This window comes from Cystoisospora suis, assembly GCF_002600585.1.
Source record: "Cystoisospora suis strain Wien I chromosome Unknown contig_1735, whole genome shotgun sequence".
In the NCBI taxonomy this organism is placed as follows: Eukaryota; Apicomplexa; class Conoidasida; order Eucoccidiorida; family Sarcocystidae; genus Cystoisospora; species Cystoisospora suis.
In genome coordinates this window covers 20,548-35,464 of record NW_027154535.1, presented here as the reverse complement: position 1 = coordinate 35,464, position 14,917 = coordinate 20,548, and the positions used below count along the sequence as shown (strand labels likewise).

The 14,917-nt window shown below is 54.7% G+C and overlaps 5 protein-coding genes across 5 annotated transcripts; 3 read left to right on the top strand and 2 right to left on the bottom strand.

Annotated features, from left to right (window-relative positions):
- The first annotated feature begins 3,267 nt into the window (after positions 1-3,267).
- Positions 3,268-6,621, top strand: CSUI_003849 (major facilitator family protein). The gene is made up of 4 exons (XM_068064044.1): positions 3,268-4,621; positions 4,782-5,177; positions 5,308-5,566; positions 6,081-6,621. Exons 1-4 carry the CDS (start codon positions 3,788-3,790, stop codon positions 6,173-6,175), a joined length of 1,584 nt encoding a protein of 527 aa, XP_067923986.1. The 5' UTR covers positions 3,268-3,787; the 3' UTR covers positions 6,176-6,621.
- Positions 5,908-7,958, bottom strand: CSUI_003848 (rab geranylgeranyl transferase type ii beta subunit). Its single transcript, XM_068064043.1, has one exon. It carries the CDS (start codon positions 7,661-7,663, stop codon positions 6,524-6,526), a length of 1,140 nt encoding a protein of 379 aa, XP_067923985.1. The 5' UTR covers positions 7,664-7,958; the 3' UTR covers positions 5,908-6,523.
- A 156-nt stretch (positions 7,959-8,114) lies between these two features.
- On the top strand, positions 8,115-11,279 carry CSUI_003847 (uncharacterized protein). Its single transcript, XM_068064042.1, has 2 exons — positions 8,115-10,526; positions 10,798-11,279. Exons 1-2 carry the CDS (start codon positions 8,334-8,336, stop codon positions 11,044-11,046), a joined length of 2,442 nt encoding a protein of 813 aa, XP_067923984.1. The 5' UTR covers positions 8,115-8,333; the 3' UTR covers positions 11,047-11,279.
- A 776-nt stretch (positions 11,280-12,055) lies between these two features.
- CSUI_003846 (uncharacterized protein) lies at positions 12,056-12,780 on the bottom strand. The gene has a single exon (XM_068064041.1). It carries the CDS (start codon positions 12,519-12,521, stop codon positions 12,261-12,263), a length of 261 nt encoding a protein of 86 aa, XP_067923983.1. The 5' UTR covers positions 12,522-12,780; the 3' UTR covers positions 12,056-12,260.
- Positions 12,781-13,295: 515 nt separating this feature from the next.
- On the top strand, positions 13,296-14,430 carry CSUI_003845 (uncharacterized protein; the record flags this gene model as incomplete). Its single annotated transcript, XM_068064040.1, has 1 exon — positions 13,296-14,430. Exon 1 carries the CDS (start codon positions 13,471-13,473, stop codon positions 14,428-14,430), a length of 960 nt encoding a protein of 319 aa, XP_067923982.1. The 5' UTR covers positions 13,296-13,470.
- Between the last annotated feature and the right edge of the window lie 487 nt (positions 14,431-14,917).

The following is a 14,917-nucleotide window of genomic DNA, read 5'->3' as shown; positions in this document are numbered from 1 at the left end:
GGCATATCACGAACCACTCCCTTTCGGGGACACGAGTGCTAGCTGAACAGTAATCTGACCTGTTCCGGTCAACCGTACCGAAGTGATCGATATACTTCAGGGAAGACGCTTACTGTGAGCCTGGAATCAAACTGATTGAGAACCATGACGACCCGCATGGTCGTCGCCGCCTCTGTGTTCCTCTGACGTCCCGTGGGATGCTGGTTGTCCTCCTTCATAAAGGAAAACCAGGAAGTAAGCCGAACTTTGGGATATCTGGGTCACAAACAACAAGCAGGCGCCTCCTTACCTCGTTTTGTACCTGTAGCTTCTCCGGCTCCAATGTTGGACGGAGTTTTGGCTGTGTGTGGTTCTAGGCATAACCGTCCTTATCCTTATCGGTTGCTTCTCGGTGTTGCGACGGGTCTTTGTCCTTCGCTTCCTTTCCAGTGAGTTCCGAGAGCAGACGGTGTCGATGGCGTCGCCATTCTACTTATTGCCGATTGCTGGTCAACCTTCCTGGCGGCGGACTCGGGAAGTCTTCCTCTGGCATAGTTCAGAGTGGACGATTTTCTTTCTCTGAATAAGTTCTTTCTCGCCGTAAAACGTCTCTATTGACTTTCCCCGACACGTAACCTTTGAATGTACGCCTCTCTCTGTCGGTGTTACCCGGTAGTTGCTCGTTGTTACTCCATCGCCGCTGTGTTTTAGCTCCTCCCTTCCACTTGCACCGCCTTTCTCTGGCTACGAATGCATTGCCAAGCAATGACAGTTACTGCTCTCTAGCTCTCTTCATGTATACCCATTCCTTTCTCCAGTATCTGGGCTGGTGGTCCGGACCTTGACTCCGCACGGGCCCTTCACCTTTCTACAATCGGCTAAGGCTGTGAACGACGACAGGGTCCGACATTCCCAGGAGCTAACAGTGCAACCGCACTTCAGGAGAAAACGACTATTCACACAGCCGCCCAGAGTTGTCACGGTTGCAGCCCCACTCTCGCTCCCGACAATCGCCGGTCACCACACGAGTGCTGCGTGTAGCCTTTCTCGCAGAGTTCCAATTTCCTCCGCACTGTAAGTTCGAAGCAGCACAACGAGTTTCTTGTAATGACTAGCATTGAACATGTTACTTCCTGTACACCAAAGGACAGCATCCTCTTCAGGCCTCGGCCCACTGCTTTTTGCTCCGGCTTCTTGTACCGTCGCAGAGCGCCGCCTGGCCACCGTCCTCCGGCGAGCAACCGCGTTGCTGTTGTCGTCCTCTTGTCTCCTATGTCACCCTCTTCTCTGTCGAGCTTCTGAGTCCGGCAGTCGACCTGAAGGTGGTGGTAAGGCTCTACATGCAAATCATTTCACTTGCTTTGATCTGCCCTTTCCTTCGCACATGGAACTCGTCCTGTTTCCCTTAGGGAGTGCGCCGTGTCCTGATCAGTAGACGCGTACAAGCCACCGTAACGTGTCAAAGCTCACCGTCAAAAATGAAAAATTGAGAGGCTTTTCTTGGGCCTCCGCCTGACTGTAGTGGCTGTCCTGTTTCTGTGTTGGCCTCGCGCTTGCGCAGCCTCTGAGTGTCTACCCAGATCACCGCATGGTCGACAGGGTGCTGACTACTACCCGTCGGCGGCACGCCTCTTTTCTGGGCCTGTCTCGGATCCTGTCTGGCAGTCAGTAGCCAGAAGTGCGCCGTTTTTATCTCCTGGGGGTCACAGTAGCGACACGGAACGTGGGTCAGGGGTGCCGGACCAGTTACCCCAGGACGCCTGATCACCGTCCCGACCCAGGAGTCAGAAGGAAGTTTCTTTTCTTTCTCGGCGAGGTAGCTGGCACAATCATTCCACATTGGATCCTAACGCCGCATTAGTCGTGGAGAAAGAGGCTGTATTTCCTCGAACTTGGGGACCCCGCTCGTCACCGGCAGAGCCGCCTTGTCCGAGGCACATTCCGTTGGAAGCCCAGCGTTACTAGCTGGGCCTCCAACGGAATGTGCCTCGCTACTACGGGGACAGCGAGCGAGTGCAGTACATTGAAAGACGTCATGTCCCACAACGTTCGTGCGGCGAGACAAAACGGAGGCAGCAGTTCGGACGGGCCAAGCCGTTTTGACCTACACTGACGGATAGTGGAGAATACATGTGCGAAACCGTTGCTGCGCACGGACGTGCAATAATCCCCGACACGGTGCGCAACGGGGCAGGCGGAGCGCCTCGCATGTCCATATTGGACTGCTCAGGCCTGTCTCCACGCTTTAGGCAACATGGAGATGCGGTTACGGAGCCAATGTGCCGACATGGCGCACGTGGCCGGATTTTCGCTTTTGGTTGGGCAAGTCACCTCGGCCCTGATTGAGAATGTGGGTTAACGCTAAGCCCAGACCGACCCACGGCAGGGAGCAGATGATTTACCTCCGCTGCTTTCGTCAGCAGCTCTTCCACATCTCCAGTTTCCTCCAAAGTTTGCGGGCCTGCTTGTCCGATATCCATGGCCACACTACCGTCTTCGGTGTGTCCCTGGAGGGCGTCCCCCCGTCTCTAATAGAAGGCGCGCCTGACAACTCGAGGAGCGATTGCATAAAGAATCTCGGTACCTCTGTTTGAGCCAGTAGAGAGAGTGCCTCTGGCACACCAGACTGCGACGGCCCGCGCTGACTGTAGCTATGAGAATGTCGCCTGTCCTGTTTACCTTGATTTTGTCGACGTCATTCTCGACGAGTTGCTGAGTGGCAGTTGATAACTGACAGCGGCTTGAAAGGGGGGAGTCGTTACCTACGATTTCTTTGGCGACGCTTTCTCTCAGTTGCTGATGCCGGCGCAGATCTTCTCGTTCTCTGTTCAGTAGTTCCTCGTCTAGTGCTTGGGCTTCGTCTTCCGCCTGCCTGTTCGCTCCCGAGACTGCGGCAAGCTCCCTCTCGAGCGCTTCCGCTTCCTGATGTCAACTACTTAGCTGGTGCGTGTGCGGAGACAGCACGGGCGGAACGCTCACCGCCTCCGCGACAGCCGCATCTTTTTTCGCTTTGGCCTCCACGGCTCTTGCAGCAGCTTGCTCAGAGAGGTTTTCGGTCAACAGCTTGGCGATTGACTTCTTCGTACGAGCGGCGTCCGCTCTGCTCCTGGACTGAACGAGCGACTTGAGTGTCCTCGCTGTACACCATGCCAGCATGCTGCCGGGACAGCCGGTTCCAACACGAGAAGTGCCGCAGCATACCTAGTTCTTTCTCTGCTTCTCCCTGCCTCAGTTCAAGTGAGAACTGTAGCGCGTGTTGCTTTGCAGGATGAATTCAGATACCTGTGTCTTCGCGGCCTCCTCTGTTACTGCGCAGCATTCTGACCCACCCGGCCCCGGGATAACGGGGCGCGCCTCTTGAAGTGGCACGGGTGGCTTATAAACCTCTTCTGGCGCAACATGATCGTCTACCGCAACAGCGACTACCAAGCAAATCTTCAAGGCCACTCCGGCAATAAAAGCCGCACTAATTCCCTTCATTGTGACAGCAAAAGTCTAGTCCGCTACAGCCAGCCAGACTTACGGTCTGAATGAAACAGCCTGTAGCCTGCAGCTCCCTAGGTGGACTTCAACTAGAGAGTGTAGGGACACTCCAACTCAAGTTGACCTCATTCTTCCTGGTTGTTTGTGTTTTTTCTTCTGCTCCCTCGGTACGACCCGTCTTCTCAGTCTCCTTTTCTACGGCTCACGAAACTCCTACCAAGACATGGCTTTTTGATGACTGGTCTTCCCGCATGACAGTGCCGCAAAGCTAGCCGGTGACGGGGGGGTGGTGGGCTAGTAATTTCCGCCCACATAGTTTTTAGCAATGAATTCTTTCCCTTCAGACGGAGATTCGTCGCTTTCTATGTTACCACGGAAGGACGCGGCAGATGTCTCTGGCACTGCTGAAGACCCCCTTGCGGCGCCTCAGCCGCAGCGCCGACGCTTTGCGTGCGACGAACTGTTTTGGTGTCCGAAGACAGGTCATCAGGCTGGTGGACGGCGAGCAATCTTATCCACCTACTTGTACGCAGCTGTTCATGGAGCCACGGATCAGCAGCTCCCTGCGAGCTTTAAATCTCTGGAGGCTGACCTGGGGCTCTCTCCACTGGAGCTGGGAAGTGCACTGTCTTGCTCCCGGATTGCTCACGCAGTAGCGTGCCCTCTTTGGGGGCTTGCCGTTGACTGCTGCGGCCGCCGTCGTATGTTTGCTTCCACAGCTCTGGGATGGGGTGTAGCCAGTTGTCTCTTCTTCTTCGTTTTCCAGCCATGGCACGTCATGCCCCTCTTGTCTGTGGCGGGCCTCTTCATGGCCGCAATGGGACCCCTCTCTCAAAAGGTGCTCTCGGAAGAAGTCCAACCTGACAAAAGGGGCACAAGTTTTGGAACCATGCATTTTTTCCAGTCACTGGGGAGGATCGTCTCCCTACAAGCCACCACATCAGTCTCCGGTCTTAAGATCTTAGGCGCAGAAGGGTGGAGGTATGCATTCGCGACCTGTGGCCTGGCGTCCATTGTGATGGCCATCGTACTGGGTATACGGGTTCGCGACTCTGCATCCCAGATGAAGGAGAGGCAGGTATCGGGAGTTAGGTGGTTTTCGCCTAGGGAACTCGTGTACGTTTGCTGGAATGGAAGCTTCTGGGTAATGTTGCTCGTGGTACGTCTTACAGCGCGTCACGCGCACCAAACCCATCACGCATAGGAGGAAACGTAACAGGTTTAGCCTTCTTCAGGCACCCGGCAACTCCATTCGCTCGTTACGACGGCTCCTTGATATATCTATACACTTGAAAAGGTTCGTGTGCTGTTTTTTGCAGGGCATCCTCAACGGAGTGCCTCGATCTGCACTCAATTTCAGCACGATGTGGTTTCAGTACTGCGGCATCAGCGACTGGTGGTCATCGTTCATTGTCTCAGCCAGCTGGGTATCGGCCATGTTTGTTGCGCCATTTGTCGGATGCCTGGGAGACTACGTGTCACGGCTGTCGCCAGACCACGGTCGTCCCTTTCTAGCTCAGGCTTCTCTACTTTTGAGGTCTGCGCTGATGGCTGTAATGCTGGTTTGCATTCCGCTTAAGGCATCTTCATTCTGGGCCTTCCTCACTTTGGCAATTCTCATTGGTTTTCTTGCCGGATGGCCCGGCGTCGGCGTCAACAGGCCTATTCTATCGGAGGTAGTCAAGCCTCAACACCGCGCCACCGTATTCGCTTTGGTAGGTCACAAGCGGGCTGTACAGCGGCCGCTTCCACCGCAGTGCCGCAGTCGTCGGCCGCGGCACACTACCAACGCCCTTCTCTACTCCAGCCAGCTTCTTCGTTCCCCCATGATGTACTGGTGTACAGGTTTCAACTTGCGAAGGCGTTGGTGCTGCGGTTTTAGGAGCTCCACTTGTCGGCTTCCTGAGTGAACATGTGTTCGGCTACGTCAAATTATCGCACGGTGTGCACGTGAGCGGCCTCTCCGCGGCTGAAAAGCTTCCTAACGCAAGAGCGTTGTCTCTTTCCATGCTCTGCATGACGGTCGGGCCTTGGATGGCAAATTTTGTTGTCTACTGCATTCTTCACAAAACATATAAGAAAGATAAACGCAACGGCACAGCAGGTGAGCTGTCGCTTCTGCACAGAGCCTTTGCTTTCAGGATTTTATTTTTAGGTCACTGTTTCAGTTTCGCAATCTCGAGTACCGCTAGCTCTGTCCTGGTATAGCAGGGGTCTCGGACTAGGTGTCGGCACCACCTCCGGGCTGGCATCCAACAGCTGTTGCCAGAGATATGATCGACCGTGTGGTTTCTTTCTTCCAGCGTTGTCATAAAGTGACTTCTTCAGTAGCCGCCTCCCGACGCTGCCTGGCAAAACTGCTAATCTGTAGGAGGGGCGTAACTGCAGTGCTGGTAGCAATCTGTTCACACAGCTATGCTGTGTCGAGGTGGCGGGGGGGCCTGTGGCTCTTTGGTCTGCGGGGTCTGGTTTGATTTGGCCCCGTCGGGAAGCCACTCCTCTCGCGTTCCCTGGGTTCAAAACATCAGTTGTAGAGGCGTGCCACGCTCGCATCCCCGCAGAAATTCACGTCCTTCCCTGCATTTCCGAAGTCTAGTCATTACTTGTGTGTCGAGCAGGCAATCCCCCTGGGCTCGACAACGTTAGTCTTCCCGATCCGGAGGGCGACCAGCAAAGCCACTCACTCCTCCCAGGTCCTGCGAAGCGAGTTTAACCCATAATAAGAAGAGAGTCGATGACGCAGAGCTACTACAGGCGTCCTCCGGCATGCCGCTGAGATTGCCGTTCGCATTTTCAATGAGCCAGATTGCGACTTCTTTTCGTCCTACGTTCGTGACAAACTCATGCAGTCAGGCATGAGTGCGTGTTGCAAGTATGCACGGCGACACAGACTCTGCGTGTCAGTGATCAAGAGAGACCCAGGACGCGTATCGATTCGACAGTCCGAATGTAGATGCTATGGTTCTTAGTTCCGCCTGTCTTCGGAAGCGATGCACAGCGAAAAGGCGCATCGACATGAAGCACATGTGCACGTGCTTCTGGCTTGAAATGCTTTACTTTCTCACCTCCAGAGTATGCATTGGGGTAGGTGGGCACGCCTGACAACGGACTGGGGTAGGGATAGCACCGGATGGATTTCTTGTATGCCTTGAACTGTCTGCATTAAGCTCAGCGCCGCAATGCCAAAGTACGTGTGGAACACGTCACTGACATCCCCGGGCCTGTCTGCAATGCCACCTGTATCCGCGTCCTGAGCCTGCAGGATAAACTCCGTTAGACTTCGCGTATCTACCCAGTCAGCATAACCGATAATACAGAGAGACGCAAGGATCCAGAATGAGTAGCAGACGTCAGGAGCTTTTTCAGGTCTCCCGTTGAACCCTCCTGCTTCAGTTTGTCTCTCGATGAGCCAGGTCGCTAGCTTCTCTTTGTTCACGCAGCCTAAGCCTTCACAAAGCGCTAAGGCAGCCAGACAGCAAAAAGCAGACGCTGCGTGCGACTCGCCCCCCGGAACCCAAGCGAAGCCGCCATCCGCATTTTTGCACTTCTGTATGTATAGCGCAGTCGCCCGCGCGGTGCGCCGATCTAGCCTGTCTAGAAGTGTCAAAGACGCCACAGCACAGTACGCAAAGCGGCTATCGCACTCCCCCCACTCATCCCCTCTGAATGCCCCCGCACTCGTCATGAGGCTTTTAACCCAGTTCGCTGTCTTGTCCCTCTCGACCATACTGAGTTTGTTAAGACCCGCGAGCAGAAGTAATGCATAATGCGTACTTGTGATATGAGGTTCCTGGCCCGGTCCCTGGGCAAAACCACCGCCAGTGTGTTGACTGGACAGTACCCACTCACACAGTTCTTGCTCCCGAGATAGGACAGCTGCTTGGTAGTTTCTCCCCTCGCGAATTCGGCAACAATCCTCTCCGGCAGCGCCACTCCCGCAGCCCAACAGCCACATCGCCGTCAAGCCCCAGTATGCCCCACCCATCTTCAGGTGATTGGTCAGGAAGGCCTCCAGAGAATACGGGTCATCGTCGAGATGCAAAAGGTAGTCCTTGTGAAGAGAGCAGTAAAACACGTACTTGCTCCGGAAGTTGGGTTCTCTGGCGTCCCGATGGCACGCGTCAGTGTCGCGGCTGCTCGGGGGCGGCATGGCCCCCTTAGAAATCGGCATGCGCATCGCAGAATCTTCTGTTACATCCATTGCCCGTGGACACTTCTGAAGGCAGGGTCTTCTGCCAACACATAACTGGTTCTGCTGGGGCCGCACTAAGTTTCTGCCGTTCACTGGAACCAACGTGAGACGACCCCTCGGTACAGCGCCTTCTTGGAGCGGAATGACTTGACGGATACCGAGTACAAAACAATACACTGTCGCCGCGCTGTCGGCAGCGGCGGAAACGCGTTCTCGGTTTAGCCGCGGCTGGCTCCCCCGAAAAAGGAAAATTCGGTACGGGATGTAAGGCTTCCGAAAAGTTGGGAAGGTGATCGTATCACTAAGAAAGGAGCAGTGAATCGTGCGACCGCTTGCTGGCGTGGCTTTGTATAACGCATGCAAGCGGGGAGTGCAAACTGTTCGAGACATACCATGGACTGGCTGGCGTGAAGACATGCCGGTACCGGTGGACCAGCTAAGCCCCGCAGACTACGGGAATGTGAAATGCCTTCACCAGGTGAACTGAGTTTCGGTGAATACATCTTTTTTCTGAGCTCCTGGCTCTGTATCTTTTTTGACGTGCTTGAGGTTGTAGCAGTCCACCGGTGCCCCAGCTGCCAGCTGCCGATTCGCAGTCCTGGCTCGACTGCCGCAGTTTCGAAGCTGAGTGTCAAACCGCTCGCAAGGCGTCATGCGGCTCTCAGGATGACTCGCTTCCATGGCAGAAGTTATAAATGAGTTACACGTGGCTCACCGCAGTGGCCTTCGCGCCTGGCGGTGGCCGATCTCTGCACGTCAATGCTGGGACTCGCCAAAACTGTCACCAAGCGCGTCAAGGCCGCTCCCACAAATCTGGTGTATTCGAATGGTTTGTTTTCTTGCTTTTTGCACGTTTCCGTTGCTCGCTGCCCTTGGTTCGAGTTCTTCGGGACAGTGGCCGGAGTCAAGCCCCAAAAGCGCTATCCTCACCCCGTGCTCGCAACAAGGGAGTACCAAGTGCATCTTCTCCTCCGCCCGCGTTGAACGCTCCCTCTCGGCATCATCCGCAATCCTGCCTTGGAAGCTGGTCAACCCTTCAGTGACTTCGCGAAGCAGCAACCGCCACTACATACCGGACGCCAATTCAGAAAATAGCGCCTTCCACCGCCCTAACGCGGCTTCGGCACTGCGTCGCGATCACGAGCCGGTTTTCTATTCGGAACATGGTACCGTCTTCCGCGTGAACGGCTCGGAAGGGAAATCCGATCTGAGCGGCCTTTCAGACTCAGTGGCAGGAACTGGTGCCTCGCTTCTCGAGCAGGTGCCGGCGCAGAAATCCAGGGTTCTTCCGACAGCAAGAGGCAGTCCGCAGTCATCCGAAACCGAGGGAGACGACGGGGTTTCCAGGATCTCTTTGCAGCGGAGTGGACCTTTGAGCATCTCCTCTTTGGGTCCGACCCAGGGCCGAACCAAAACTGGTTACGAGGAAGTAACGCTTCAGAGTACCATTGCCTCGCCAAGAAAGCAAGATAGCGCAGATTCGTGGCTTTCCACGACTTCCGCTGTGGCGCTAATGTTGCTAACTGCCTACCTATACTTCGTCGTCCGGGTTATGGTGCTCTGTCGGTGTTATTGCTCCAGTCCCCATCTGCGGTCTCAAGCCTCCAACTTCTGCGCTGCGGTGGCACCAGCGAGGGGAGACACCGAGACCCCGCTGGCAGGAATGTGTGAGCCGGAATGGATCCTTCGAGGCTGGACGGGGACAACCATCACGGCTTTAAGTGGCTTTGGAGAACCTTGGGGTAACGTGCTCCAGACTGCTGCAAGGTTGAGGCAGGAGAAGGCAATGCCGGCCTATCAGAAGTCAGAAGACCCATGCAGCCGCCCTGCTTGTTGCAGCGCTTGCGGAGACAATGAAAAGGCACCGTATGAGAAGACAGTTTTCGCAGAGGGGGCACACTTGCCTCTGTGTCATTGTGGGGCTGCATTATGCTGGGAAACAGTAGCTGTGTTGACTGGGAATAACGTCCCTGATCTTCTGGACACCACGCCAGCACCCCCATCATCTCCTTTCACGGGCTCAGAACAGCAGCGCTTCTGGTCACCTGTCCAATGCTTCGAGCCTTGGGGGGCAGAAGACAGAGGACAAGAACCAACTGACCAACAGATCATCCGACTGGCGGCGACGTACATGCAGGATCGCACCTTTGTGTGGTGGGGGGCGTACTTCGCGTCTTCCTGCATATTCATTCTGTCTGTTCTGATGACGCTGATGCAAGCGGACCGCAAGCTGGTTCCTACTAAGCAGTCGCTCCTAGATGTTACACTGCATCTGCCTTCCTCCTGGCGCGTCGTGGCAGCGGTGCAGTGGTGCAGCTCTGTGTGCCTTCTGTATGGGCTTGTGAGTGACTATCGACACACAGCAAATGGTTGCTTTCAAGACAAGCAGAGAGTACGGCTAAACGTCGCTGTTGGCGTACTCTCCATCCTATTCCTCACTCTTATCTTCACCGGGCCTTCCGAAGTATGTTCAACTCGCGGTTTCCGTGCTGCGCATACCTCCGAGACACAATCTGTCTCTTCTCCGGACAACAGTGTGCCTCTACAGGTAACATCCGGAGAGACAACCCCGAATGAGCGTTCTGGCCAAGCTCCGGCCGCACACCGAGAATTCTCGGACGGCGAGACGGTACTCGACCCTTACATTCACGCAGCCCGAAGGTTCACCACGGTAGCGGAGTTCGGGGGCGGCAACCAGTCGTCGGACAAAGGCAGCAGCTGCGGAGGGTTGGCGTGGTGGTTCGGTGCTGCTGTGACTTGCTACGTTTGCATTCGTCTCATTGGAGTCGGTCTCATTCTCTCGGTCGTAACCAACGAGTACAGCTTTATTGAGAAGAAGGACTCCCAAGCGGCTATATCGTTCTCATGGCTAGTGAGTCTCGAGGGGATTTGAGGTTAGCTGCGAGCCATTCAACTGTACCGGAGTAACGGAAAACACGGGGCGCGTCAGAAGTTGCCACTGGAGTAGGCAACGCCCGATGCCACGCAGAGGCGTGATCAAAGCTTCGCTTCACACTGTCATAGCGCTGAGTTGACGGGTGCCGCGGTGTCATGAGGCAGCTAGTTTCAGCCCCGCCCTTGGCAGGGATTCCGGACTGTATAGTAACAGGGCTGTGTTCCGTGGCTTATGCGTTTTCCTGCAGGTTGCGGGCCTGGCTTTCTCCTTTCTGGACATCTTTCCTTTTCCCGTGCTCCGTCCCCTCCTCCGAGAGGGATCGCCGGCGAAACCGCTACTGTTCACGGGGGTGGATGTTCTCTTGCTTGCCCAGTGCCTTTGCAACTTCTTCTTTTTCAAGCACGTGCATAGGGAGCTTTTGTACGCAACACGTCCTTCCATCAAAGACGCGATACGAGCGATGCAGGACACATTCCGGTTAAAAAATTTCGACTGAGGTACAGCTCGTACCTAGGTTTTGCTTCCCCGGAATACAGGCAACTGAGGCTGGACCCTTGCTGCATGTCCTCCGGGCCGCAGAAGCCTTCCTGCCAGTAGTGAAACTGGAATGCCGTTCCTTGCCAGCGTCTCGTTGCCAGAAACTTTTTAAACCAGGTCCGGTCCCCATGTAAGAATGTGTTTTTTCCCAGTTTGACGAGATACTCCAAACATAACAGAATCTATCAGCTCGCATTTTCTTGTGGCCCAGGTGGCTGCTGCACCGTCGCGTGACGAGGACGCGCCCGGGTATAAGAAGCAAGATACGGAACAGCACTTCTTTCATAGGTTTGCCGAGTCCGCGGTTCATGCTGCCGCACCGCCAGCTGCCACCCTAAACCCTTCGTTGCTTGACTGCCACAGTCGGTAAGCAGTGCACTGTAGCCTGACTGCGCCTTGTCACGTACCAACCGTGCGTTCCACTGACTACATTGCTTTTCATCTTCGTCCACTCCCGATTTCGGCCGCCTCCACGCCCGCAACACTGTTGTGTCCGACAGGAATACTACCTGTCGTACCACAGCATAACCCCGGGGTCTATCAACAGCCACACTGCCGAGTGTTGATCCGCTCAAAGCAAAGCACTTGTTCCTGTAGTCAAGCTGGAAAGCACAATACAATCGTGCGGCTGCTAACTATTCAATGCTGCTGAGCCCTACAGTGCTCGTCTCCTGAGTCTGTTTACGAGCAAGCACAGGAAGGTGTCATTTGGCCTGTCAGCTACAACTGCGTGTCTTTTTCCGCCCAGTCCGTACCATGGGCTCAACACGGATACTTGATCGCTCTTTCGCAGCTCACGAAGCTGCGCCCGCCATGGTTCTCAGCTCCACATCCATGGAGACCCAGCTGCAACACCGCCTGATGCTGCGCACCTCAGACTTTGAATGACTGTCCAAACACACTGAGGACAGCTGTTTCCGAGACTGAAACAGAAAAGCTGAAGAATAACGGTGTTCCGTCAGGTTAAGGGCCCGGGCCCGTTTGACGTGAGGGCTGGCCGGCTGGTGAAAAAGTCGTAGTGGCGTTTGCACACGTACAAGGCGGGACGTTTGTCAATCAAAAACACTGTTGTCTCGCCTTTTCTAACTCCGCGGAGTCTTCACACGTAAGACATTCAAGCCACGCGCCAGTTGACAACCAGCCGATGTCCTCGGCACCACGAACACACACATGCTACAGGACTGCTCCACTCATAAGAGAATCGTACCGTTCCCTGTCGATGTTGCCGTTTCGGAGGAGTTTCCTGAGGTGCATTTTGTAAAAAAAGGATGGTTGGGTGAAGTGCTCCCCGAAATCCTTCCGCCCCGCGAATGCAACCATGCCGGTTCCCCAGGCCACGGAAGCTCCTATGTACCGAAAATAAAACTGGACTTTGTCTCGGGCCATCTGCGGAAACAGATTCCACCACAACCGAACCGAGCAGAATGGTATCATTCTTTCCGGTGACTGCGTACACCCAACCGAAAGCTACTACACCAGTGGCAAGCAACGAAAAGCCACCCTACAGAGATGTCAAAGCCGTATAGCAGGGTGCAGAGAAACGGACCCTAAATTGGACTTCTCATACAAAACCTTGAAGCGAGGTGAGAAACAAGACCGCAGCTGAAAAAGGCCGGAAAAAGCCTTGCTCCTGCCTGGAAGTGAATAGTCACGCGGCAATCTCGCGGCATGCGGCTTGTATAGAAAAATTTCGAGTGCATTGGCNNGCCAATGCACTCGAAATTTTTCTGCAGCAAGCCACACTGCTACTGTTACGTATGAACAGCCTCGCGGTCGCTCGTTAGCAGTGTCTACACGTAAAAGAAGCTCACACAATTACACAGTTCTCGGGTAGGGTTAGCAAGCAGCGCACGGCACAAGCTCCAAAATCGTCTCGCCCAGCTTGGTCGCCGACATGGGGCTCGGTCGCGTCTCCGTCTCAATACTCAAGAGGCGGGAAGGAGCCACGTTCAGTTTTCTGCGTGTATCTGTAGTCTTGTTAGCTCCTGAAGACTGCTCAACCCTACCTCTCTTTAACAAGTGACGTCCAGTTTACCGCTCTTCAGGGGGCGGCGGCTTAATCTTTTGTGGCTGCGTCTCTTTTGTCGGGCCCGCGACCGGAGTGAAGCATTACCAACGCAGCCATCCTGTAGTTTCTTTTCTTTCTCGTTTTTTTGTGTCGCCTTGTCGCGTTGCCGCCAGAATGGTTTTGTTGTGTGCTGTATTCAGTGTGAGTGTTTTCTTGGCACTCCTTCAAAAGGGGTTTTCAGGAGAGAAGGTTGTGCTCTGTGCCGCAGGACATGTATCTCAGCAGAATTTGGGGGCGGATGATGGGACAGAAAGTGCCGAGTCTCTGCAGCAGGGAGCGCTGCCTCGTCGTTTGGTGGCGGAAAGTCTGACGGTGATGGCAGCGCAATATATCATGATGCCCGAAATGCGACAGTCGTTATACACGCTAGGGTCGAAGAGCATGGAGTTGCTCAGAGGTTTACCTACCGACGATGTTCAGCTGGAATCCTACCATGACCCTGAGACGTGCACTGTTGTTTTCGACACACTGAACGACGGGACGCATTTTGGCCTGATGGATGCCGATGAGATAAAGATCACGTACAGCCACACTGAGCATCAGGGGACGTTAGACTATATCGAAAGTAGGCGTGAGGCCATCGAAGTTTTGAAACAGAAGCAGCGGCACATTCAGAGATTCAACATCCCCAAAGGTTGTCTTGCGGATGAGAGTTCAACTTGGGTAGCTTACTGTCGCCGCGAGTCTCCTCCCTGTTACGCGGGCCGAATAGACGTTCAGCTGTCAAGAGGCCCTGTTAACGAAAAGCCGGTGCCTCTCACACTGCTCCCGTATGAGACATTCGCCGAACAGATGGTCGAGAAGGACGGCATTGGTTTTTACGACGTGGACGACATATTTGAAGCGGAGACCCCTTTATACCGTCTGACGTGGGATCCTGACAAATGCATTGTTCATTACCGCTACATGACGAATGACCAGAATGAGACCGCGGTGTACTGGCTGAGGACTCGTCAGGCCTTTAGGATAGACGTGAAAGACTTAGATGGGAAGTTTGTCAGGAAAATGTCTGCAATGACGTCCGAGTGCGGCGGCAGGAGCCCTGAACAGTTCAGCGTCACATCAAAAGAGCTCACCGATGGCACAATAAAAGTACTTTTTCGCGCGGAACGGCTCGCCGAGCCGGAGACTCATAAGGACCGCTTTGAGCTGAAGAAACTGCCCCCCCACGTTCCGACTCATGACTGGAACCCGGAAAGCAGTGAAGCGTTCGACTTCCTTGACCTCTTTCCCGATGTGGAGGCACTCTCTTTGGACTTGCTTGTGAAAGATTAGATAAGGTAGCATCCCCGAAGCTACAGCATAGACCGCGACTGCATGAAGGCAATCGTGTGCGATGGTGTTCTCTGAGTGGCCGGGAAGTTTCGATGGAGAAGCAAAACTGGACTCGTGAGCGCGTACACGCTGTTCAAGCCCTGCAGAGGTAGGGTGCTTTGTGCCGCGCTATAGAGAAAAGTTTAGCTGGTTCGGTTTGCTTTACGTTCATGATGTTGGGAATGTGGACGTTGGTCGCGATGTGTCATCGGGTAGGAAAGTGCTGGCGCGTCTGCTTGCGAGCGTGTGACCGTTTTCCATGGGCATCAAGAAAGTGCTTCGCAGACGCAACGTCGCGGGATTGGCGTTTGGTCATGTTTGCACAGTGGGGCGCGGGCGGTTGCTTCGGCGATACTGGGAACGGCTTGTTCCTACTTAGGTGTCATTTTTGTCAGGTTCCGTCTGGGAGTGTGTCCGAGGTGCCTTGACTGGGGTAGCAGACCTGCGG

Excerpts from the sequence above, each read along its gene's own strand:
- CSUI_003849 (XM_068064044.1), top strand. The coding sequence starts at position 3,788 with ATGAATTCTTTCCCTTCAGACGGAGATTCGTCGCTTTCTATGTTACCA. Across the intron at positions 5,178-5,307 it reads GCGCCACCGTATTCGCTTTG|GTTTCAACTTGCGAAGGCGT; the intron begins GTAGGTCACAAG and ends ACTGGTGTACAG. Across the intron at positions 5,567-6,080 it reads TAAACGCAACGGCACAGCAG|GCAATCCCCCTGGGCTCGAC; the intron begins GTGAGCTGTCGC and ends TGTGTCGAGCAG.
- CSUI_003848 (XM_068064043.1), bottom strand. The coding sequence starts at position 7,663 with ATGGATGTAACAGAAGATTCTGCGATGCGCATGCCGATTTCTAAGGGG.
- CSUI_003847 (XM_068064042.1), top strand. The coding sequence starts at position 8,334 with ATGGCAGAAGTTATAAATGAGTTACACGTGGCTCACCGCAGTGGCCTT. Across the intron at positions 10,527-10,797 it reads CTATATCGTTCTCATGGCTA|GTTGCGGGCCTGGCTTTCTC; the intron begins GTGAGTCTCGAG and ends GTTTTCCTGCAG.
- CSUI_003846 (XM_068064041.1), bottom strand. The coding sequence starts at position 12,521 with ATGATACCATTCTGCTCGGTTCGGTTGTGGTGGAATCTGTTTCCGCAG.